The sequence below is a fragment of the Platalea leucorodia genome (assembly GCF_965183815.1).
Source record: "Platalea leucorodia genome assembly, chromosome: 5".
NCBI lineage: Eukaryota > Metazoa > Chordata > Aves > Pelecaniformes > Threskiornithidae > Platalea > Platalea leucorodia.
The window spans coordinates 26,508,865-26,532,471 of record NC_138827.1 but is presented as its reverse complement, the minus strand read 5'-3'; the positions used below and the strand labels follow the sequence as shown (position 1 = coordinate 26,532,471).

General features: G+C 54.1%; 4 protein-coding genes across 4 annotated transcripts; 1 reads left to right on the top strand and 3 right to left on the bottom strand.

Moving 5' to 3' along the window:
* Window positions 1–559: 559 nt before the first annotated feature.
* Window positions 560–8,535, bottom strand: TTC4 (tetratricopeptide repeat domain 4). Its single transcript, XM_082313271.1, has 10 exons — window positions 8,374–8,535; window positions 8,157–8,274; window positions 7,863–8,024; window positions 7,118–7,195; window positions 6,176–6,300; window positions 5,793–5,879; window positions 4,682–4,896; window positions 3,379–3,460; window positions 2,167–2,249; window positions 560–1,226 (listed from the first exon to the last, which is right to left on the bottom strand). Exons 1-10 carry the CDS (start codon window positions 8,443–8,445, stop codon window positions 1,127–1,129), a joined length of 1,122 nt encoding a protein of 373 aa, XP_082169397.1. The 5' UTR covers window positions 8,446–8,535; the 3' UTR covers window positions 560–1,126.
* Window positions 8,536–8,976: 441 nt separating this feature from the next.
* PARS2 (prolyl-tRNA synthetase 2, mitochondrial) lies at window positions 8,977–11,650 on the bottom strand (the record flags this gene model as incomplete). The annotated part of the gene is made up of 1 exon (XM_082314718.1): window positions 8,977–11,650. The coding sequence occupies one exon, from the start codon at window positions 11,648–11,650 to the stop codon at window positions 10,241–10,243; it is 1,410 nt and encodes a 469-aa protein (XP_082170844.1). The 3' UTR covers window positions 8,977–10,240.
* Window positions 11,651–12,359: 709 nt separating this feature from the next.
* On the bottom strand, window positions 12,360–17,034 carry TTC22 (tetratricopeptide repeat domain 22; the record flags this gene model as incomplete). The annotated part of the gene is made up of 6 exons (XM_082314446.1): window positions 12,360–13,017; window positions 13,485–13,661; window positions 14,600–14,992; window positions 15,547–15,665; window positions 16,326–16,494; window positions 16,924–17,034. The coding sequence occupies 6 exons, from the start codon at window positions 17,032–17,034 to the stop codon at window positions 12,499–12,501; spliced, it is 1,488 nt and encodes a 495-aa protein (XP_082170572.1). The 3' UTR covers window positions 12,360–12,498.
* Window positions 17,033–21,820, top strand: CIMAP2 (ciliary microtubule associated protein 2; the record flags this gene model as incomplete). The annotated part of the gene is made up of 9 exons (XM_082314445.1): window positions 17,033–17,044; window positions 17,444–17,548; window positions 17,654–17,770; window positions 17,965–18,102; window positions 18,197–18,331; window positions 18,654–18,818; window positions 19,005–19,133; window positions 20,516–20,646; window positions 21,715–21,820. 9 exons carry the CDS (start codon window positions 17,033–17,035, stop codon window positions 21,818–21,820), a joined length of 1,038 nt encoding a protein of 345 aa, XP_082170571.1.
* Window positions 21,821–23,607: the final 1,787 nt, after the last annotated feature.

The window sequence follows — 23,607 nt, the reverse complement described above, 5'->3', positions numbered from 1 at the left end:
TGGCCAGAGCCAACGCTAACGCTCTGGGAAAAGGGAGCCATCCTGCTGCCTCCTTGTAAAGTAACCCTAAAGCTTCGGAGATTAAATTTCAGCATCATTAGATGGAGATATACTTTTAACTGTATTTGTGCATGGTGCAGAAATTCAGGAATAGCAAAATGGAAATGCTTGCTTTAGAGCTGTCTGAATCCAGCTCTGGAGTGAGAAAAATCCTCCGTGATGTAAGCGAAAGTGTTTATGGCTGAACAGCTTTTTAATGCCCCGTGCGCTAGATGTGTCTAAAACTGCAGTGTATTTCTGCAGTCACTGAGCAGTCACTGAGAGACTGCAGAAGAGAAAGAAATGAGAGATTTCGAATTACTTTTAATTAAATGCTGAAAGCTAATACAGAAGCACAGAAGACCCCGTATGTTGGCTTTACTGGTTAGTGTAATGGATAAGGTTGTTATGTTTGGGTTTAGAATTACTGTTTGTCATTCTCTTGTAGTATTTCACGAGGTGAGAAAAATGGTTTCATTTATTAGGCAGAAGTCATTCTACTTAAAATAGACATGTTTATTTCCAGGTTATATAGGACAATCAGTAAGGTAGGAAAAGGGTCAGTAAAACACACTGCCCCGAACAAAGAGCTCTGCTTTACGCTGGCCAGCAGCAGAGCCAAGCGGTGAAAAAACAGCAGCTGCTTAATCCCAGGCAGGAATCTGACTGCATCCATCCCGCTGCAACAGGCAGGGATCTCCCCAGACCACTGCTGTTAAACCCCAGCAACGACAGCCCACCTCCAAGGAAATCAGTGATTTTTCACAGGTAAGTAAGTACATTCCCAGCTGCTGTTGCTTCAACTGCAGCCAGTGTTTGGCACTGCTTCAGGTTTATTTCAAAACCACATGCAGCCTATCAAAGAGGAGACCTTCTGCAAGCCAGCTGGATTTCTTTTTAAACAAATAATCCTCTTTTGTAACCCTTCATTCTCCTACGCTGCTTTCCTCTAAGTTTCCCTGTGTGCCAAGATTATTTCTCCCCTGAAGCGTGCAAGGTGTTTTTGTTCAAGCAGAAGTTTGCAGTCTGTAGCTGGGATAACAAACAGCAGCCTCTTGCACAGGATTCCTCGTTTCGTTCTTGCTCATTATAGTCGATGCACCTTCTTGCCAGAGAAGTACTTCTTAGAGAAAGGAGAACGCTTTACAAATGCCAAAACTGTCGGAGTCCCAGCCTTTACAAAATACCTGCGAAGATTAAAAGGAGTCCTTTGGCTTCCTTGTAGCTGGCCAAGCATCATGCAAAGTGAGTGACTTCCACCCAGCTCAATAAAGACTGACCTCCCCAAGGCCACTGACAGGCTTTTCTGCTGACTGGCAGAGCCTTTTGTAGCCAGGGCTACACACATCCGAGGAAGAGTGTTTTATGAATCAACTCTTCTCCCAACAGCTACTTCTAATTAAAACAGCTGTTATTCTCCCTCTGGAAGGAGGTTTCTTTTGCAACTGCCCTTACAGCCTGAAATCTGAGGGCTTATACATGCTGCTGAGTTTTATGGAGTGACAGTTCAGACATAGCCCACAGCAGTCGACCTAGAGCTCTGCTCCCACTGTGACAGACCAAGCCACTAGTGCTGTGCAGCAGGCTTTCTCCAGCTAGCTACAAGATGGTGCAAGTTAACAGCACAGGCTTTACAATAACTTTTTGGCTTCACAAACAGCAAATTCTTCCCTCTAAATAACTGTGTAACACTTTAAAGTCAGTTTCAGAGTGAAACGGTGCTGCATGCTGTGTTGGGGGCTGCTCACGCAGCATCATTAACAGTGAGAGCATCGTTAACCTTCAACATGCTTTCTTTATGTGCTGCTGCCTTTTTTTTTTTTTAAAGTAGCACTGTGCAGATGGAATCTGAAACATCCCTTTTGTGCTGCTGCTTGTGTGTAGCCCAACTCCATCCAGTCCTGGAAAGAATCATTCATTTGGGGGGGAGAGGGAAGGGGGGCGGGGAAATATGTAAGTCGCTAAAGCCCAGGACAAAATCCATGCAGTCCCACTGCTTCACACCTTCCCCACTTAGAGATGCCAAGAATTAGGATGATTAAACCAGAGAATAAACTGCACTTAAAGCCCAAAACTCGTAGTTTTTGCCTTCATGCTCTCTCTGGACATGAGCAGGTACAGCCTCACCTTTGGTGCTGCAGCACTTGTAGCAACGTGTGTTCTGGGTTCAGCTCATACATTTCTGCTCTTTCTTCATCTTCAAAATAGAGCTGAAAAAAATTGGGAGGGTTATTAAATACTTAAGATACATGAAGGCAAACTACTAAGCTGTTGAAAGTCCAGTAACAGCACACCATATATTGACTAGAGGTTTATCAAACTTCTGTATCTTGAACCGACTGTGTCAGATGCTAACTTCAGCAATGTAGAAACTGTTTTGTGTAAATTCCAAGTCTTCCCTGTATAAACCCGCTTAGCTTCTTACGGCAGTGGCAGCAGGAAGGCAAAATACATTGGCTGTTCTGTGCTTTACAGAGAAGCAATCCCAATCTATGGGCTGCTTTTTAACAGGTGAAATGCAGCAATGGTATGAGCTAAACTGAGTAGGTTTAAAGATATTTGAACAAAACAGAGCAGATTTAAGAGATTTGAATCCAGCAACTGTGCCTTAGACTGTACATATACACAGAGCTACAATCCCAGCTTTTAACCTGGTAAAGTACACAGCCACTGTACTTTTGGACCTGCCTGCTCACTGCACTAAGGGAAGTGCTGTTGCCTGGCACGTGTGACACTGAAGTGGAAAAGGAAAAATAAACATCTGTATCCTTCTATGTACAATTTCTGAAATATTCTCCAAACCTGCCATAGCCACAACCAACTCGCATCCCACATGAGCTAAAGCCTTAACAGACATATATTGTCTTCATGGGATTAAGTGTTTAAGCACCACCAGTTAGATCTGAAAATAACCTTTTTTTAAAAAAAATATTCTCTCATTTGTATTGAACAACTTCACAACAACAGTTAAAAAACTGGCAGCCTACCAGCTTGATGCTCTAAATCTTAATTATTGTTACAAAGATGGGAATCTAAGCAATATCTATAAACGCCTTCTATCAAATACAATGTAAGTGGAAGACAAAAGAACTTCAATTTTCATTAATGAATTCTGTGTCCATGTCAGCACAGCTGGAAAATGTTTGAGTTAATAAATGAACATAGCTCTCCAAATCCTTATTTCCCATTCGTGTGTGGTAAACAGGTAATGATGCCATTGCTTTCATATGCTCAAAGCTGCTCAATCTCACTCCAGGAAAAAAAAAAAAAAAAGAAAAAAAAAGAAAAAAACAAAACACAACAGACAACCTGAAATAGAAGGAAAGTCAAACTTCTCACCTCAAGATTGCTGGGAAGGTATTTTCTTTCTAAATCCCAAGGAGGTAACTCAGCAAACATCACCATTAAATGATCAATAAACCTAAAAGCCAAAATACACTTGGTTAGCTTAGATGAAGTGTTCAGCTTCAGTAATTCATACAGTTGCATTTGAATGATGGTAAAAATACATTAGCGAATTAGACAATAGAGTTGAAAGTAAGTTTAGATCACGAATAGTTTCTTCCCTTCAAACTCACTGCCTTCCCAATGAGACCAATGCCCTGTTGTAACTCACGCTTTCAAACTTGAGCAGTGCAACGGCAAATTATTTTTAACTTTTCATTTTCACACTGAAAAAGATGTCAAAATAAACACTCTGCATTTCATCTAAAATTGATTTTCCTTCTACATGGTCCCATCAGCACCACACTTCATCAGATCAGAGTGCTCAGAATATGCTTGTGTGTCAGAGGCTTGTTTATTTTGGTACTTCAGGAGTGCTGGTGGCCAATTTGTTCCAAGAATCCATTTTCACTTCCTTTGGCCACGAAAAGGCATAGTGAACACTACTGTATCAGAACCACAGCTTTACTAATCTGCTTGCACCGTAATTTTAAGTCCTTAACTTATTAATAGATCTGAGGAATACATATCTCCCCACAAAAAAAAAGTTACAAATTCCAAGTTTGTTTAACATTGCAAGATCAGAAATCGAAGTTAACATCAAGAAAAGTGGAATTGCCACCTTGCCAGTCACTTGCTTATAGTCTGAAAGGTCTGCAGCACTTCAGTCAGGCCTGCTGTAAGCCCTAAGGAAAATTGTGGGTTCACTGGTGGTTACGAGAGGTCCCCTTTTGGAAGTTTTTTATAATTTTTAAGTTTAATCTTCTTTCTGAGATCCCATATTTGGAGGGCTTCGAAACAGCACCTTAATGAACCTCTACAATCCATGCATGCAGATGGGTCACTGGTATTACTGGCCACTGGTCTAAGCTTGCACTGCAAGCTCCTTTAATGACACTGGCTAAACATGTGTTTCTCTGCGCTATAAATTTAAACGTTAAAATAAAAACATTTAAATAAATAAACGTTGAGATTTTGGCCCTCATATTTTAAAGGGGCATTCGTAAATCATAGAACAATTCAAGTTGGAAAGGACATCAGGAGGTCATCTAGTGCAACCTCCTGCTCAAAAGCAGGGTCAGCTATGAGGTTAGAAATCTGGAACTACTTAACGAGCATGGCAGTGTTTCACTTGCTGTCTGTTCTCACCTACTCAAACATCTCCTTTTCGCAAGGACGCTGCTGACAGTGCATTTACCTGGAGTTCTCATGAAAAGCCGCAATGAAGTCTGTTTGCTCGTGCTCAGGGTACAGAAAGAGGACAGGCCAGTTCAGGTTGCCATCAGCATCTAAGTGCACCTTTGCCCCCGTGGCATTGTCAGAGTGGAACCCATCTAAGGATATCTCAGCCAGGCCATCCGATATTTCCTTTTCTTCATTTGAAGGCTCAAGAACCAGCTTGATATTTCTTTCCTGGAGGGGAGGAAGGGGGGGGGGGGGGGGCAAACCCAACCAAAACCCAAACAGGTATGGTGGGGAGAATAAGAGTAAAAAATTAGCAGTCAGTAAAAGGACAAATCATGTCATTCTTATTAATCAGTCAGCTCTTAAACATGCCATCAAAAGCCTTCCTATGCTATCAGACTCAGGTAAGCGGTCTTCCCAGTAGAATCCAGAAGCTCAGCCAGACACCCAGACTCCTCATAAAATGGATGAGAAGTGGGAATCCAGAGCAGCACACATGCTGAGAGAAGAGCCTGAGAAAATGTGGGGAAAGGGATGCATCCGAAATCCTGTTCTTTGGAACCTAGCAGACATAACTTCAGGGTGCAACTACATGCAGCAGTGCCCGAGAACATCCACTCTTTCAGAAAACTGAACCTCACTCATTTCTTTGGAAAGACAACTGCAGAAGAAGAGGTTGAATTTATATAATAGCCCAAAATATTTTAACATAGCCCAAACATTTGCCGAGGAAGGAGAGGATCCAGCATTGATTCCTCCACCCTAGTGGATGGTTATCTTCTATCCTTCCACTGAAGTAATGTCCATCAGTGGCAACGAAAGCAAGGTTCATTGGGCCAGTGTGATGCTACAGCGCAGCAGCCAGAGCACTCTCTTGGATGCTCAGCCCATCTCCTAACACCGGGTTTGTATTTTGCATTAGTTGTTACCTGAAATATGGAAACCTGGGAGCTGGGGCTAGAGCCACGCAGATAAGGAGAATCATGATTTTAACTCAGTGTTTTGGCTCTAGCCCTCAAAAGCCTGCATATGAGAACAACCTCTTAGAGATAAACAAGAAAGCTCCTAAAAAGAAAAAAACAACAAAACAAACCACACAAAACCAAACCCCCTCACTGACCCACCTTTATTGCTGCAAGCAAAATTTCCTTTTGACGCTGCTCTTTCTTCTCCATCATCTTTGCTTTCCTTGCATCCCGCTCCTCAGCTCGCTACATGTAAGAAAAGGTTGCACCACGGTCACACACAGCAAGTCAATGCCCATCACTGCTCTACTCTGCCAGTTGAGTGGAGAAATCAGCTCAGATCTCCAGAAGGGTCCCCTCCAGCTCCTTCCCCTACGCATCTCAACAAAACACACTATGCGGAACCACCACTCAGTTCCGTGTGGGGACATTATACTACACAGAAACTTGTACGGAGCACTCTTCAACCAAGGATCCCAAAGAACTTCTTGACACAAAGCAGGCGACAAGCATTGTAGACACTAGACTGCCTTAATATTTACCTTTAATTTGTCAGCTTTAGCTCTCATTTCCACAAGCTTTTTCTCTTTTGAATCTATTCGCAAGCCCTCCTCACACCACGCTATTGCTTCAGAGAAATTCTTTAGCTCCATGTGACAGAGAGCTCCTGGAAGGATTAAGATTTTAAGTTGCTAGTATGGGAGTCATTATACAGCTACCACACAAAGTGGTGGTTATAAAGACACCATCAGCCCTAGTGCTTTCAAGAGGCATATACAGCAGTGCATACTGTGTCTTGCACGGTCACGTTCAATCGTAGGCTTCCAGCAGGTTATTCAGCTGAGAAGAAAATCTAAAAGATTTCAGCAGTTCTTGTATCATTTGCTCATCTAGTCACAGAAATCAGCAGTGATGCTAGAAGTGTCTGTTACAAGCAAAATTATAATTAACATATCAGTATTTGTCTCATAAGGAAAAATAAAGCAGCCATTTCCATGGAGTGAGAAATGCTGGGGGGGGGGGGGACGGACGACAAACCCCCAAAACTAGTATTGTGGAAAACAGCAAAAGTTATGCTGTGCTCTACAGAAACAGGTCCAATGCCTCTTTGACAGACATAGAAGTTAAAGAGCAAAGAGCAGAAAGCTAGTGTTTTGACTGAAAAAAACAAAACAAAAGCAGACTTCTGTTTTGGGGAGAAACAGCAATAACAAAACAAAAGAAAAAAATCTCGTACAGTGACCACTTTTCTGACATGAATGCTGTCCAGAAACAGAGTATGATGCACACACACAGTAATTTAAGGTTTATAACCACCGTTATTTAACACACAGAAACACGCAGCGAAACAAACCAACATCTACCAACAGTCTGTTCCAAGGCTTGTAACAACAACAGCATAATAAGTAAAACTAACACGTGCAAAGCTGTTTTGAAACCACGTTCCTTGCGCTCTGTGCAGTAACACGTGCTTTAGCTCTTACCTCTTATGATCGCTTTGAGATGGGTGGGCTTTAGTTTTTTTGCTTGGATGGCATCATTGAGAGCAGAACGGTAGTTACCTATAAAGCAAGCAAAACTGCTCAGAACTTTTAATTTATATTTAAAATCCAAGAAGATCCCAAGGTGACAAAATAGCTTATGTGGAGACTCGGTAATTCACTGTTTCTACAACCACTGCGAGGTGAGTGGAAGAAGAAAAAGCAAATTAAGAGCAAGAAGTGAAAGGACAGGAATCAATCACACAGATGAGAGGCAAGTAACGTGACTGTGAGCAAACCATCTCCCAGCTGCAACACACAACAGCATTAGAAGGCCAAGAACACCTTCCCTGCTGCACAGATGCTGTTGGTAGGATGGGTGGTAGCTTGAGGAGGACACAGCCAGGAAAGAGTGCTAGAATGTGTTGCTTCAACAGATTTTTGAGGCTGGGGCATCCCCCTGTAGTTCCAATCACCCTGTGAATCTGTTCAGCATCAAAAACCACTGGCTTTGCCCTCTCCTGGAGCCAAGGCTTGAGCAGCAAGCAATAGCTGCAATGAACAAAGCACAAACCCTGCACGCAGCCACGCTTTGAAGTGAGCCAGGTCTTCAGGATTCAAGGCGGCTTTTTCTCATTAATAAGCTATTTAGCATGCTGTATCACAAAAAACAGTAAAGAAAACCCAAAGTGGGGAGGAAGAGCAATTTTGGACCGCAGAGCCCCCTTCCCAGCCCCGTCGGGGTTACCCAGGTGAAACTGCGCGGCCCCTCGGTTGGTGTGCAGCACGGCCTGCAGCTCCGGGTCCTCGCACTTCTTCTTCAGCCCCTCGGAGTAGGCGATGACAGCTCTCCTGTAGTCCCGCTCCCTGAAGTACTCGTTCCCTTCGTTTTTGTACATCCTGGCCAGCGCTGCAGGGGAGGGAAGCGGGGACAGGGCCTGAGCGGGGGGCGCGGCGGCCCAGGGGCGCCCCACGCCCTCTCCCCCGGCCGGGGCCGGAGGGGCAGCCCGGCAGACCCCCCCCGCCGGCCCCGGCCGCCCACCTGCGGGGTCCTGCTCCTCGTCGAAGAGGAGGGACTGCAGACAGGCCAGCTCCGGCTGCCGCGCCGGGTCGATCTCGTCCGGGCACCGCTTCATGAACATGGGGATGGCCTCCAGCTCCTGCGGGCGGACACACACCGGCCCTCAGCAAGGCCAGGCCAGGCCAGGCCAGGCCAGGCCCGGCCCGGCCCCCCGCGTCCCCCGGCCCCGCCGCCTCACCTGCTCCCAGGTGTCGGGGTGGAGAGCGCCCCGGTACCGCGGCGCGGCACCACTCCGCTCGGCCTCCGCCATGCTGCTGCTCCACGCCGCGCCCCGCCGCGCCTTCCCACCGCCCCCCGCGCCTCGGGCCCGGCCCCCAGCGCCCTCCAGCCCGGTCCCTCCCGCCTCAGGCCCGGCCCAGCGCCCTCCGGCCCGGCCCCCAGCACCCTCCGGCTCGGTCCCTCCCGCCTCAGGCCCGGCCCCCCGCGCCTCAGGCCCGGTCCCTCCCGCCTCAGGCCCGGCCCCCAGCGCCCTCCGGCCCGGCCCCCAGCGCCTCAGGCCCGGCCCCCAGCGCCCTCCGGCCCGGTCCCTCCCGCCTCAGGCCCGGCCCCCAGCGCCCTCCGGCCCGGCCCCCAGCGCCTCAGGCCCGGCCCCCAGCGCCCTCCGGCCCGGTCCCTCCCGCCTCAGGCCCGGCCCCCAGCGCCCTCCGGCCCGGTCCCTCCCGCCTCAGGCCCGGCCCAGCGCCCTCCGGCCCGGCCCCCCGCGCCTCCGGCCCGGCCCCCCGCGCCCTCGGGCCCGGTCCCCAGCGCCCTCGGGCCCGGTCCCTCCCGCCTCAGGCCAGGCCCGGCCCAGCGCCCTCGGGCCCGCTCTCGGCAGGAGGCTGGGGAGGCACCGGCCGTGGGGATGGCAGGTGGAGCTGATCCTGCCTGGGACAGGGAGAAGAAGGACGCGGTGACCTCCTCAGGTGCGGGAGCACATAGAGAGCGTGGGCCCACCACAAAGCCCGACATGACAGCAGCACCATCGCTGCTCGCGAGCTCTGGATCTCAGCCCCCGGAGCTGCGGCACGGGGCAAGGCGACTCCCTCCAGAGAGCTCCCTGTGTGGGGCAGGATGGCAGTCACACGAAGGCTCACGGGGCGATGGCACCAGTCAGTGCCGCTGGGACGGCGGAAGGCTGTTCCTCACGGGAGCCCCGGGGCCCGGCATGGCAAGCCCCACGCTGCAGCAGGCACGTACAAGCGGGATGTCACCACCTTGAGTGACAGGGTTACTTACAGCCTATAAGCAACAACGTGGCCTGGACACTTTTACCCCCAGGCTTTGCAGATCCCCAGATTTTATGTTTCCTTGTTAAATTTTTTGCAAAGATTTTCTACCACCTTGAGGCTGCATCCCCGAAATCACATCATCACCACCCAAGCCCAGCAGATCCAGGCGTCTCACCAGCTGGACTGACCTGCAGGACTGGGATGCAGATGCTGACACCGTTCTTCACCTTAATTCCTGCAGATTTGCAGTGCTATGGCATTTTCAAGGTGAACAAGGCTCTAGAGTTCACCATTTTGCTTTAACTAAGATTAACCTCCACCTTCATGGAACCTGGGTGTCTCTAAAGAGAAGATGCAAATGGGGGAACGGCGCCTTCTTTTCTCTCCCTCTTAAAATCCCTCATGCTGAGAACTCAGCACCTGAATAGGGCGAGAGAAGCCCTCCTGTCCCCACTCCTGCAGCGTCTGTTGCTGCGTGTGCCCAACAGAGGCCATGGCCAGACCATCTGCTGTGGCCGGGCAGCGAGGGGCTGACCCTGCCAGCGCTCCCACAGCTGCACGAGGCTACATGCCTGGTAAAAGCATACTGGTAAAAGCAGCTTGTGGGTGCCTGTAGCCAGAGGGAGAAATGCCCGCAGCCCCACAGGGGGAACATGGGGTGACCCCAGCTCAGCCCCAGCACCCGGGGGGGTCACAAGGCACCCTGGCTGGCTCTGACACAAGCTGGATTCGGCTCACCCAGAGCCACTGCAGACAACCTGCCCCTCCTTGAAAAGGAACCAGGGCTCTTCAGATAAACTTAGTGCAGCAAAGATGAGAAATTCAGAGACGGGGAGTTCAAGGGACTCGCACTTTACTCAGCAACTCAATGACACCTTCCTTGGTGAGGAACAAAACCTGGCCAGCGTTCTGATTCCACACCTCGAAGACGGGGGGGTCCTCACAAACCCTCTTCCCGGCTATGACCACGTAGGGATAACCCAGCTTCTTGGCGTCCTTTAGCCGTTTGCCGATGGTCAGCTGCGTCCTGTCATCCAGCACTGAGTCGCCGGCAAGGTGGGGCAGCGCTTCGGCGAGGTCGTCGTACGCCCGCTCCAGGAGTGCGGCTCCCTCCTCTTCCTCCTTGCTGCCTCTCTTGGGGGGAATGAAGCAGAGCTGGTAGGGTGCGATCAGGCTCGGCCAGCGGATGCTGTCCTCCGTAGAGAGCACCTCGATGGAGGCTGCCAGGATGCGAGTGACGCCCAGGCCGTAGCAACCCATTTCTGCCAGCTGGGGTTTGTTCTCGGGGGAGTAGAAGACAGCGTTGGAGACGGAGGAGTACTTGGTGCCCAGGTAAAACGTGTGCCCCACTTCGATCCCTCTGGTCTCGGTCAGTTTTTCTCCGCATGTGGGGCAAGACGTTTGCTCCCCCTTTAGCGTTTCCACGTTGGCCGCAAAATGTCCGCCGGGGCACACCACCAGCCTGTCCTCGCCGATGTCCGCCGGGAGCTGGAACTCGTGGGACACGGTGCCGCCGATGCTGCCCGTGGCCGCCCGCACTTTGACGAAGGGAAGGCCCAGGCGGTGGAAGAGGCTGCGGTAGGCGTCGCACACCAGGTCGTAGGTCTGCCGGGCCGCCTCCTCGGAGGCGTCGAAAGTGTACATGTCCTTCATGTAAAACTCCCGGCTGCGCAGCAGGCCGAAGCGGGGCTTGGGCTCATCCCGAAACTTCCTGGTGACCTGGTAGAGGCGTAGCGGGAGCTGCTTGTAGGAGAGGCCGCTCTGAGCGGCCACCAGCTCGGTCACCGCCTCCTCGTGCGTGGGGCCCAGGCAGTAGCCCTTGCCGTGCCGGTCCGCCAGCCGGAACAGCTCCGGCCCCATCCGGTCCCAGCGGCCGCTGGCCCGCCACAGCTCCGCCGAGCACAGGCTGGGCATGTTCAGCTTCTGCCCCCCCACGGCCCGCATCTCCTCGTCCACCACCCTGACGAGCTTCTCCATGGCGCGGACGGCGGGCGGCAGCAGGCAGTAGCAGCCGGGGCCGGCGGGGTGGACGAGACCCCCCTGCAGCATCAGGCGCTGGCTGCGGCAGGTGGGCTCCCCGGCCCGGCCCTCGCCCCCCGCCTCGCCGCCCGCCTGCAGGTTGAGGGGCTGGAAGAGCTGCGAGAGCAGCAGCCGCCTCCCCGCGCCCGGGCCGCCGTGCCGGGGCCTGCAGCCGCGCCGCCGGGCGCCCGGCGCCGGCAGCCGCCACCCCCGCAGCGCGGCCCCCATGGCGGCGCCGGGGCCTGCGGGGGGCGCGGCGGCGGGGGGGCGGCGCCCGACGACGGCACCCCACGCGCCCGCGCTCGTGCCTGCGCGCGCCCCCGGGGCGTGCAGGTGCCCGGACGCGGACGCGCGTGGGCGCGGCACAGGCGCACCCGCCTGCCTACGCGCGCGGACGAGCGCACCCACAAACACGCGCGTCCTCCACGCGCGTGCGGACACACGCGCGCACACACGCGACCGCGCGGCCCCCCCTTCCCGCGCGCAGCCCGCTGGGAGGACCGCGCGCCCCGCCCCGCCGACACGACCAATGGGAACCACAGCCCCCGTCACGTGCGGGGAGCTCACCCGCAGCCGGTCGGAAGCCGGAAGTGAGTGGGGTCGGGCCCCGCCGGCGAGGCCGGGACTCTATGGTTCCGGCGGCATGGCGGCGGCGGCGGCGGCGGGGCGCCACCTGCCGGGCGGGCAGGGCGGCCTGCAGCAGGCGGTCCGCGGCGGGGCGGGGGGTCACCTCGCCGCCCCGGGCCGCAGCACCGGGGTGGGTGCCCGGGGTGGGGGGGGACGGGCCTGGTCCCACCAGCTCTGGTGTCACCAAAACCCAGCGGCCCCCACCGCGAGGGCGGGAGCGGGGACCCCCGGCGCCTGCGGCTGGGGGGTGGCCGAGGGGGGCCCCCCGGCTCTGCCGCCGCGGGGCTCGGAGCGGCCTCAGCGGGCCGCCATCCGCGGGCAGGGGGCGGCCGCCAGTGCCGGGGGCGGCGGAGCAACAGCGGGGCGCTCGCAGGGCCAACAGCGCCAGGGAGTCGCCTGTTGCGTTTTTAACTACCAGGGTTTCGGAAAGCCGAGGAGGTCCCGAGAGCTCACGAGGGAGGCGGCCACGCCGCAGACCCGCCGCCGCCCCCGGGACGCGGCGGGACGGCGGCCGCTGGCTCACCCTGCCCGTGGCGGAGCCGCCCCCCGCGGCCGCCAGCAGCAGCTCCGCCGGCGCCACCCTGCCCCGGGGCCCGGGCTGCGGGGCGCCGGATCGCTCCAGCTGCCGCAGGCCGCCCTCCGCTCCGGCTCGGGCGCCGCCGGGGGAATTTCTCCTTGGCTTTCTCAGCCCGCCGCCCCACCTCCTTTGTCAGCACTTCTGTCTTCAGCTTCTGGCCAAAGAGTGTGAGCGGTGGCTCCAGGAGGCACCGCAAGCCCTCAGCAGAGCCCACGTTGGCCAGTTCAATGGCCTGCTTGAAGCACTCGGTGGCGAGTCTTTCCTGGCTTTTAAGCCACAGGCGTTTGCCCCTGGAGAGCTGCAGTTCAGGTATGGTATCACCCAGGTCAAACTCCGTGGCTTTGTCCAGGAGTTTCATCCACCAGGAACAGTTCTTGCACAACGTCCATGCTCAGGTAATAGTAAAAAATAGTAAATAGAGGGGGGGCAGGACAAAATGGGGCTGTCAGGAGAAAAGAGGGACAACGGCTGCCTCCGAGGGTGACATTCCCCATCGGCCTCTGGGGAGAGGAGTAAGAGAGCGTGGCTGACCTTCTCTCAGCACCATGTCCGTCATGTACGTGCGGGGCTGGAGTCCTGCTCCCATCCTGTGTTTCATGTCTCCCACTGCTTGGTTGCAGGTGGCTCTTCACTCCCATAAGCTCTCCGAGTTCCCTCCCGGCTAAGGCTGACAGTAACCGTAGCAATCCCACCGTTCCCTGTTCCTGCTGTGCCTTACCGTCTCCCTTGCACCTGGTACCAAGCCCAACAAGAGGCAGAGGCAGGCAAGGGCCGGTCACCTCAGTCTTTGTGGTCTACCTTTAGGGCTGAGAGTTAATGAAAACCTGGGGACACTGCAAGGAGCTCCCCGGGATCTCAGGGGTATGATGTGCCCATCCTCACCTGGCCCATGTCCAGGTTTCTCCTCAGGCATGGACAAACCTTGAGGACCCTTTCGAGGTCATTTTTAGCGTGCATGAGCTTCTTTCTGTCAGGCACTGGGCCCTGTCCTATCCTGGCACGTTCCACATCTTGCAGGTACATCTTCATGTGGACCTGGAGACCAGAGGAAACTCATCAGCTTGTGCCCAGTGGCAGGACGGATGATGAAATGATGTGAGTACAAACCACTAGCACACATCGGGTCAGCTCCTTGGCCATGCCAAGCTGCACCAGAGAGCCAGGCCAGCTTGCCCAGCACCAGCACCTTGGTATCCAAAGCATGACCCCATGGTTAGCACTACCAGGAAGGGTGGTGCAAGCCCCTGAGATGCTGCTCATCCTGTTGACCTTGGCTGTAAATTTGCTTCCTGGTGATTATGGGGTCCTTCAAAACAACTAGCCCATCCGCTCCCCCTTCCAGGCTCAGACATGGCGGCAGCATGCCCTAACGTGTTCAGAGGTTGAACCACTTGGCCATAGGAGTGTGCCTGAAGAAGGGCTGAGAAACAAAAAGCCTTTTTTTTAATGTCATTTCAGCTTTCTCCAGTCAAACCTGGCAGACAGACACCACCCGGCACCTGGTGATCACCTCCATGCTGCATCTTTCAGCCTCCTGCCTCTAGCTCAGAGGAAGTTAAACACCTCTGAAGAGCGGTTGTAAGCACATATTGAAGTACTCCACTAGAGGAGGAGATTTCACTTCACTGAGCCTCATTTTATGAGGAGTTAAATAATCCTGTTTAAATATAAGGAAGTCAGAATGAGTCCTTATTTTATCGAAAAATGGGATTTGAAGAAATCTTCATGATTCTTCTATAATGGGAAATACTCGCTGATGTGCACTTCTGTTTACAGGGGGCTGGAAATGGGCAAAATCAAGGGATTAAAGAGCATATTTTTTGATGCTCCTGAATGATTTATGAGCGTTAAAGTAATTAAATAGTCGAGCCAGTTCTGTGAGGTGACTGAGCATCTTATGAAACGTTGCCCAGAGGGACCTGGGGAAGTCCCTCAGCAGCTCAGTGCCAGAGCCAGGATCTGGCCCAGATTGCCTGGCTGACAGACAGCAGCTTCACTCCCAGACCAGCCTTCACTGGTTTTGTCAGGCAATTACTTCTGCCTACGTGTTTCTCACCACAATTAAACAAGCAACACAAGCGCTGTCTGGGAGAAGTGTCGCGGCTGTCTCGGAGGCTGGAGGAGCAGGACAGGTCCTTGCAGGAAGGGGACCTGCCCACGCCTCGTACACCCAGCACGCTGCGCTGGCCCCGACAAGGACTTGCCTGTGCCTGGGTGCAGTACGCCTGCCGGCTGAGCTGCAGGTCCCTCAGGACATCCAGTGCCATACTGCATATCCCTTTGGCCATCGCCTGCTTGCCCAGGAAGTGGAAGACTTTCGCCAGGCGGCTCAGGACGGGAGGGTTGTCTTTCACCATTTCTATCGCCTGTTTGAGCCACAGAAGTGAAACACATTTCCGTCGGTGACTTATTGCCTGCTGTGCTGATCAAAGGGACAAAACCATCTTGGATTGATTCGCCGGGGCGGTGTTTTGACCGAGAGGGTTTAAGGCTATACAAGAGACGCGGTCTGCGGGGAAAGCTGATATCTCTTGTTAAATCAGCAGACAGGACTGAATGTGGGGCTAAGCTCAGGGGTTATGTGCCTGAAAGCCTGTCTGTGCTCCTTATTTTTTCCAGCTGTGCTGGAGGAATCTAATAAAGGTACTGCTGTCCCTGCAGCCTTTCACCGAACTGCTTGCCTGCTGCTTTGCCAGGGGCTGATTTATGCCATCAGGGCCAAACATGTGGCCTGAGAGGGGTGTGCCCTGCACATGGTGGGACCCAGGGTCTTGGCTCCCGCCTGGGGCCTCCCCTCTTTGCCCTGGGGGATTTTCAGGAGCAAAAATGCTGAGGGGGGGGGGAAGATGAATGAAGGACCAAGCAGGCGATGGCAGCTGCCTCGAATCGGTCCCTGGCGCGGCAGTGCTGTGTATAGCACCGTGCCAAAGCAGTCAAGGGGTTTGGTCTCAGAGAAGCCACAGTCCTGGGTCCCTGTTGGGGTGGTGGAAAACGTTTCTTTCCTTTCCAGCAGCATCCCCAGGTAGCACCAGGCCAGGGCTAGGGAAGAAAAGTCAAGGCAGGTAAGAGGCCAAGTCATTCAGCAGCCGAACCTCTCTCGATCCTGCGGAGGATTTGCGGTTTGGGGTTGGGGTCTCGGCACAGAGAGACAGCACGTCCCAGCCGCCCCAGACATGCTCTTACACAGCTTGCAGGGTCCGTGAGCCCACAGTGCTGCCTCACACGCCCGGCTGAATAACTAACTAACTTTCTCGAGTACTTTCATTCCCTCCGGTGATGTTACTGTGATTGCAGGACAATGTTTTTATACCCAGTGAAGCAGTAGTTGCAGGGCTTGTCTTAGATTCGCCCCTCGGGAAGCTACTGGGGGATATAAAATCATGGCACATCCCCTGCACCCTGGCAGCCACCCAAGGTGCAGGCGCTCCTGGATGACCCTTGGGTGCTTTCAGACAGCTGCTCCCGAGCAGACAACACTTTTGAAAATAAACAACACTGATAAAAATATAGTAATTAAACCAATCAGAAGAATGCATATCATCATCTGAGGTTCGGGGCTACCTTGGATGTAGGTACATACAGCATCCGTCAGTGCTGGATGCATCACACCATCAGTTACGTGTGTGTAGGGACCAGAGGTGGGTTTGACACAGATGGGTTTGGGGTCCCTCTCCTGCTGAAATAATCCATTTCTCCTACCTCTGTAGTGAGTGTTGGAGGACTTGATGACTTGTCGGAGCAGCGCCAGGGTCCTATTGAAGGCGGACAGCCTCTTCTGCTCCTCGCTTCCCTGACTCAGCAGGATCCCATTCCAGCCTGCAATGGGAGGTGGGCAGCATGGCTGGGACTGGGCAGCAAACCCTGCTTTCTGCACCAAACAGCAGCCCAGCACCAGAGAACCGGCTTCCCCAGGCCTGGCTTGCTCTTGTCTGAAACGCCCCAGGCATTAAGGGGGCTGGTGAGCCTCCCCTGCGAATATCATGGATGTGGATCGCCTTGCCCAGGCCCACCAGAGCTCACAGATGCAGCAAATACAGTGCCACAGAGAACACGACCACCCAGAGCATCATTTTATTGCCCAAAGTGGAATTGGCAGGTTGGCTTGTAGCTATAAGAACATATTTTTCAGCAGCTTAGATATAATTCGTCCCTATGAAAGCCTGGTAAACGGTTGGATCAAGCCTTGAATATGTTAGTTTATCCAGGCTGGGAGCCTCCCTTACAACCAGGATCCCTGCCTCGACCCTGCTGTCTGCCAGCCGTGTCTGCTCCCAGGAGGGGACATTCCCTGGGGAACCGTGATGCTGGCTGCCACGGTGATAGCTGCCATGGCAAGGGCTGCCACATCCCTGCAGCCCTCGGGGACCAGAGCTGCCAGCACGGGGCTGCAGGTGCTCCCCAGGGTCATGGGCAGCCAGGTGAGGCCACCAGCCGGGCTTGCCTGGATGCGTGGGGAGAGCTGGACTTAGCGGTGTAGCTCTCCTCACCTCCCGGGTTGTCTGTGCCCACTGGGGAGCAGCTTCTTGCTCGAGGACTTTTTGCACATGACAGTCTGGGACACCCAGCTCAGGCTGGGAGCACCCCAGCGTGGAAGTGTGGGATGTGAGCTGCTCACGCTGGAGCTTGCTGGTGCCTTCCCAGTGCTCAGCAAACACAGAGCATGGAGGAGTGGGACATGGAGCAGCAGATCCCTGTGTCCATCTCCCCTAATCACCCCTCTGCACCCGGCTGTGGAGCCACGGCTGGCTGACCGTGGGCTCAGCCTCGTGCTCCAGTCCCGGCGCTGCTGACAGCAGTGCTCCGGCTCTGTGTTGCAGGGGAAAGCATCAGCTTCTGGCTGGGCTAGAGCAGAGAAGGGCTCCTGGCTTAGTCGGCTGCCCCATTTCCAGTTCAAGGAGATAATGAAGAGGCGCAAACGCCAGGTACGAGCTGGGTTTCATCCTCCCTTCGTGCACATTTGCTGGGGGCGACCGGTGCAGGCAGCACTGCCCAGCCCCATCCTCACTGTTCCCACTCTCCTCCTGCAGCAGGAAAGGCTGGGCCCAGGAACGTACAACATTAAGGACTTTCTGCAGGAGACACGGCCCTCCAGCCTCCGGGGGATCTGCGACACGAGGGAGCAGCGCTTCAGAGATACCCACAGGGTACGTCTCACCCTGACACGGGAGATGCTGGGGAATGGTTCCCACCAGCTGCGGGACTTGGCTGCGGGGTGATGCCTCCGGAGAACAAGCCTTTTGCAAGGGTTAGGAGCTACCATGGGCACCATCTTCTCCTGTTGGGCTGGGGACTGTCCCCCTTGCTGAGGCTGCCCACAGCCACTCCACCACTCCCACAGGACTGCTTCCCTGGCCCCGGCACGTACGGCCCCCGGGGGAACCCCTACGCCCACGTCGAGGAGAGGGACAAGCGCTCTGCCAGCACGCGAGGGCTGATGGACAGCAGGACGGAGAAGTGTGCCCTGCATGCAGCCATGGCAAGTTCCGCCCCTTGCCCTGGGGACACGCTGGTGGGGTGGCCCCGTCCCCCCGCTGAGCGCTGCCCCTGCCTCCTTTCCCCGCTGCCTGCAGGGCAGCGGCCTGGGACCCGGCACCTACCACCTGCGGAGCAGCATCGACGAGGGGCTGCGGCAGGCGGCCGGCCCCGGCCGGCTCTTCTCAGGAGACAGGTCGAAGCCCACTGATGGTGGCCATCACACCTTGGAGGTGCGTTGCCCTGGGGCCCCACACCCGGACGGGATTTGTCAGCGAGCCGCGACACTGCCAGCACATTGCTATAAGGATGGAGAGCTGCCTTACCCCAGCATCTGTCCTGCTTGGATCCTGCTCTCTGACTTTCCTTGGATCCTGGAAAAATATGCCCACGCAGCAGCATTTGGGGAGCGAATGGGCTGCAGGCACTGTGCAGGAAAGCGGGCTGGTGCCCGTGAGCAGCAGCAGGGCTGAGTTCTCACGGCACGGGATGGATGGGGTGGCTCGAGAGACCACCGGCAGCTGAGCCTCTCACGCCACTCCCTTGTCCCGGCAGAGGAGAGGCACCGAGCCGAGCACTGGCACTGTCAAGGGTTTCCTGGACGAGCTGACTTTGAAGGAGAACAAGAAGAAAGGCTGCTTCAGCACCCTGCCGAGGAACCCCAGCTGCCCCACAGAGAGGATCTTCTGGGCCACGCTCAGCCAGTGCCCGAGGGAGGCGGTCAGTGGCAGCATGGACATCGGCACCGGCCGGTGTCACCGGCAGCCCCGGTGGTGCAGCGGGTGCCTGGGGTGGGGATGCATTAGGCCCTGGGGGGACGGGCGGACGGCTAGCTGGCTGGCTCTCTGACATTGTGCAGCTCTTTTTATGAGCAAACTGAAGCATAACAGGTTTCCTTCTGTCCAGTATGCGGTGGGGCCGGGCTCCTACAACCCCAAGCCCATTGAGAGATCAACATACTCCAGCCAGCCCCCGTTCTGGTCGTCTGCCAAGAGATTTGACAGAAAGTCCTACCGCCTCTTCACTGGGAACGAGGTGAGTGAACGGACAAGGCAGTGAGACAGGGATGGAGGAACGGTCAGGCTCTGAGCTTCCTCCATGCCCATCCCCAATCCATTACCAGCACCCCCGGGAGAGGACGAAACTCTTCTGAGGCAAAGTAAGGGTGGGCACTCCTCACCAGCTTCAGCCAGCTGTGCGTTAGGGGTGTCCCCTGAAGGGAGCAGCACCCCAGCAGAAATCCGACATCGGGTGGCTGGCTGTGACAGCAGGGCAGACTGACCTCAGGAGGTGCTTTTCTCTCCCCGTTGATTATCAAGGAAACCTGGGCGACTTGGCCAGATACCCATCCTCTAGAGAGGAGATGAGTCCCTGCCTGGGTGCTGTTATTATTGCCCAGAACAGGTTGCTAAAGAATAAACAGTGAATAAAGGCCCACAGCCCAATGTCCTGCCAGGCCAAGGGAAAGGTGCCCCTGCGTACAGCAGCACGCTGAGCACCCGCTGCTCAGCGCGCGCTGCCCGTAGGCCGGCGAGCTTGGCTGGTGCTGAGCGGAGGGGCAGGAGCTCAGCAGCGACCACGTTATCTCTGCCTGCATCCTCAGGCCTTTTCCCTTTTCAAGGGATGCTCAGACAACCCTTCCCATTAGTTTTGCTCTGCATCAGCTGCAAGCAAGCGGATGCACTTCATGGATGAGAGCAGCTGGGTGTGAGTCCTTTTAGGTGCCAGGAGCTCCTTGTATCCTCCCAGAAAGTCATATTCTGCTGCTTGAAAGCCAGTTTTTCCTCTAGCTGTATCAGCAGCACGTTGCAGAGCCACTGCAGGTAGAAGCCCTTCCCTTAGTACCTGTTCCTGGAGCTGTATTCATCTTGGCAGCTTCCCCACGGAGAACAAGAACAAAGCCTAAAGGGCTCAAAGCAGACAGGGAAAGCTTTAGTCTGAAATAGTCCACCTTCGCTAGGGATGAGGAGCAGGCTTCCACGTGGCTTCTCTCCTTTATCCACCTGAGTGGGGAACAGGCAACTTGAAAGAGGTCAAGGATGAAGACACCTTCATAATTGCTGGGGAACTCAACAGATTAATTTCAGTGGGGAGGTTGTGACATGGCAGCCTTTCACTACAGCTAGGAGTAGGCGACCAGTGAACGTGCTCGAGCCTGCAGAGCTCATCAACTTCTTTATGGACTGCTGTGACAAGAAGAACTGCTTGTGAAGGGGACTGGCCGGGCTAGCACCGATTAGTGTGTTTTCTCCTCCCTCCCCTGCAATACAGGCTCGGTTTGGTTAAGATATGCCACATATTGTTGTATTTTGTGCAACTGAAGGCCTGGCCACGTGAAGGCACTACCTGTTTTTGCCCCACTCACATCCCCCATGCTGCCTCTGGATGGGGAAGCACATGAGACCTTCTCCTTCCAGAACCCTGTAGGTGTTGGTCGCTACAACATCACTGAGCATGAAAAATACCCTCAGAAGATGAGATACCAGTCCCTGTACCAGTGTGACGTGCAGCGGTACCCGAGCAACTTGAAGCGGGATGCCTACCTGCTGTAAGTCTGACAGAGAAGGGGGCTGTGTTTTCACACTGGCTCACAGGAAAATCATCTTGAGCAGCTCTGGGGAGACAGAGTGCCCGTTACTGACCCTACAACCGATGTGAGATGGGATGATCGTGTAGTTAAGGCACTGGATTGGGACTCAGAGACACTTGCCAGCCCCACCGCAGGTTCCCTCTGTGGACAGGGAGGTTGGTATTCCTGCACCTCTCCCCTCCCTGGAAAGCAAGGAGACCTTTGTGCTTCCCCACCGTGTCGGGGTAGTGGGAGGGTTAAAGAACTGCTGGCTCTCAAGGCATTTCACAAGAGCCAAGGTGGTGGTTGTAGCTTGTGAAATGCAATTTGCCTGCAGCAGAGGTGTAGGCAAATAGTTTCCATCGAGTTAGAGGAGGCAGCCTGGGAAGGAACTGGGAGGTGGGTGGATAATCAGGCTGCCTGGACTCATTCCCAGTGCCAGCACTGCTCAACAGCCCTGAACGAAAATCACCTTCTCAGGCTGCGCCTTGGTTTACCCATCTGAGGAAGGAAGATAACAAGGCTCACTTTCACCACAAAGGGCTTTGAAATCGCCAGCGTGAAAGCCCTGTGGAGCCGTTAGGAACCGTACTAATGAGAGACCTCAGGATAGCCCTCCGCTCTCACCTTTGCTGGTGGCCAAGATTAGCAAACTGCTGCGGTGGCACTACGGGCTGACGGCTCTGCAAAGGTCTTTCTTGATCTCCAGAGAGTAGTTAGAAATCAGTCTTGGCTGAATATAACTCGGCAGCTTTCAGCGGGGCAGCCAGAAGTTAGCTATCCTGTGATGGAGAGAGCATAATGAAATCTAGCTTTCAATATTGCCCAGCTTTATTCATTTTGTGCTTCCAGTAGGAATAAAAAAGAAATCTGAACAGTGAGCAGGACTTGGAATTCAAACGCATCTCTGATCAAATTGCACTACCTCCAAAATCACTTTTCAAGCTACAGCTTTTAAGACCTCTGTTCACCTCCATGCTCATTAAGACTAATGAGATTAATCCAGCCAATAATTTGAGCCCATTGAATCGCATCCTCTTTCCACAGCGAGCGGCTCAAGCCCGTTGCTGAAAACAACTGGAGTGATTTGATTTCTGCTCCACGTTGTCCAGATGATACCTCTGAAGAAATCACTGCTGTTTTCCAAGCATAAGATGGTGCTGGGAAGCCCAAATCAGTGAGTAAATGGCAGACACACCAGCGGATGAGACGGAGGAGATGAAAATGCAGTGTGCTGGCACGCAAGTCAAGAGATAGGAAACAACGCAAGTCTTGTTCTCTGGTAATAAAACACTCTTAGACAAGCAGGAGTCTAAGTTTTCCGTCGTGTAATTCATTATTTCCACCTTGGACTTTATAAAAGTGACACGCTTGAGACGAGGATGCCAGAGACCGCATGGCCTCCGAAGGAAGGGCTGCTGGCACGCACCGCTCGTTCCGTGTTAAACGCCGCCTTTCCAATGGCGCTACCGAAAGAAGCCGCACGTACCCAGTACGGGCACGGTGGTGGTCCCACAGCTGGACGCCCCCAGGCCCGCCAGCGCAACTCAGCAGAGAGCAGGGCCTGAGAAAGCGGTGCTGCGGCAAAGCAGGTGGAGCGCGCAGGCCTTCGGCACCTGCCTACGTACCTGTCCCGTCTTTGAAGTAGCTGCGTGCAAGGGTCTCCATCACAAGCTGTAACGCACGGCTTCACTTAAATTAACAACGCAAAGGTTTATAAGCAGCTGGGGGGAATTAGGGGGGATTTAGCATCATCGTTCCGAATTTTGTAGGATATTAAAACGTAGAGGCGATGGAGAAAGTGAAGAGAGAGCTGTGTCAGTAGTAACAAAGGACGGCCATAAAAATGTAGTGGGAGTACGCTGGTTCACTTAGAGTTAACCTTTATATAGTCTCATACTAGTATTTAGACCAGACTGGAATAATTAAATCTAGGTGTAATTACATGTTAGTTGTGGCTGATTAAGTATGCTAATTAATCTGCAATTATCCTTTGGTGGGGGAGATAATTGAACACAGGTAAAACTGCAGTGATTTAAGGAAATAGTGATTATTGTTCTAGAGGCAAGCGAAGGAGAAGGAGGGCTCGCAAGGGAAATGCCCGAGCAGCGACGCGCGTGAGCGCAGGGTACAGAAATCCTGCTGGGGCAAGGAGAGGGCTGGGAAACGCGGCGGCAGTCAGGGCCAACACGGAATGGGATTAAAGGGACACAGGGCTTTGGCGCCTGAGCTGTGGTTTCAGTGGGCCTGAGGCATCTGGCAGCCGGGATTTCAGGAGAAAGCCCAGGAGCTTCTCCCCGGGAAGAGGGCAACGGGAAGAGGACGCACCAGCTGTGGCCGAGGGAGGGGCAGGAATACCGCCGGCTAAGCCTACAGAGCTGCTGCGACGGCGTTTTTCAAGGAAACGGAAGACGTGGATGTGAAACTCCTCAGGCTGAAGAGGGCACTGAATCTTCATCCTTGCTTCCGTGGCTGCTCATTCAAACCAGGGATTAGATTTACCAGCGTGACGTGACAAGAATGAAGTAGCTATCCATGTCAATGGCTGTAGCGCCTACACCCATGTCCTGGTTTCAGCTGGGATAGAGTTAGTTTTCTTCTTAGTAGCTGGTAGAGTGCTGTGTTTTGGATTTAGGATGAGAATAATGTTGATAAGACACTGATGTTTTGGTTCTTGCTGAGTAGAGTTTACACTAGTCAAGGACTTTTTAGCTTCTTGTGCTCTGCCAGGTGCATAAGAAGCTGGGAGGGAGCATAGCTAGGACAGCTGACCCAGACTGGCCAAAGGGCTATTCCATACCATATGACATCATGCTCAGTATATAAACTGGGGGAAGAAGAAGGAAGGGGGGGACATTCGGAGTGATGGCGTTTGTCTTCCCAAGTAACCGTTACGCGTGATGGAGCCCTGCTTTCCTGGAGATGGCTGAACACCTGCCT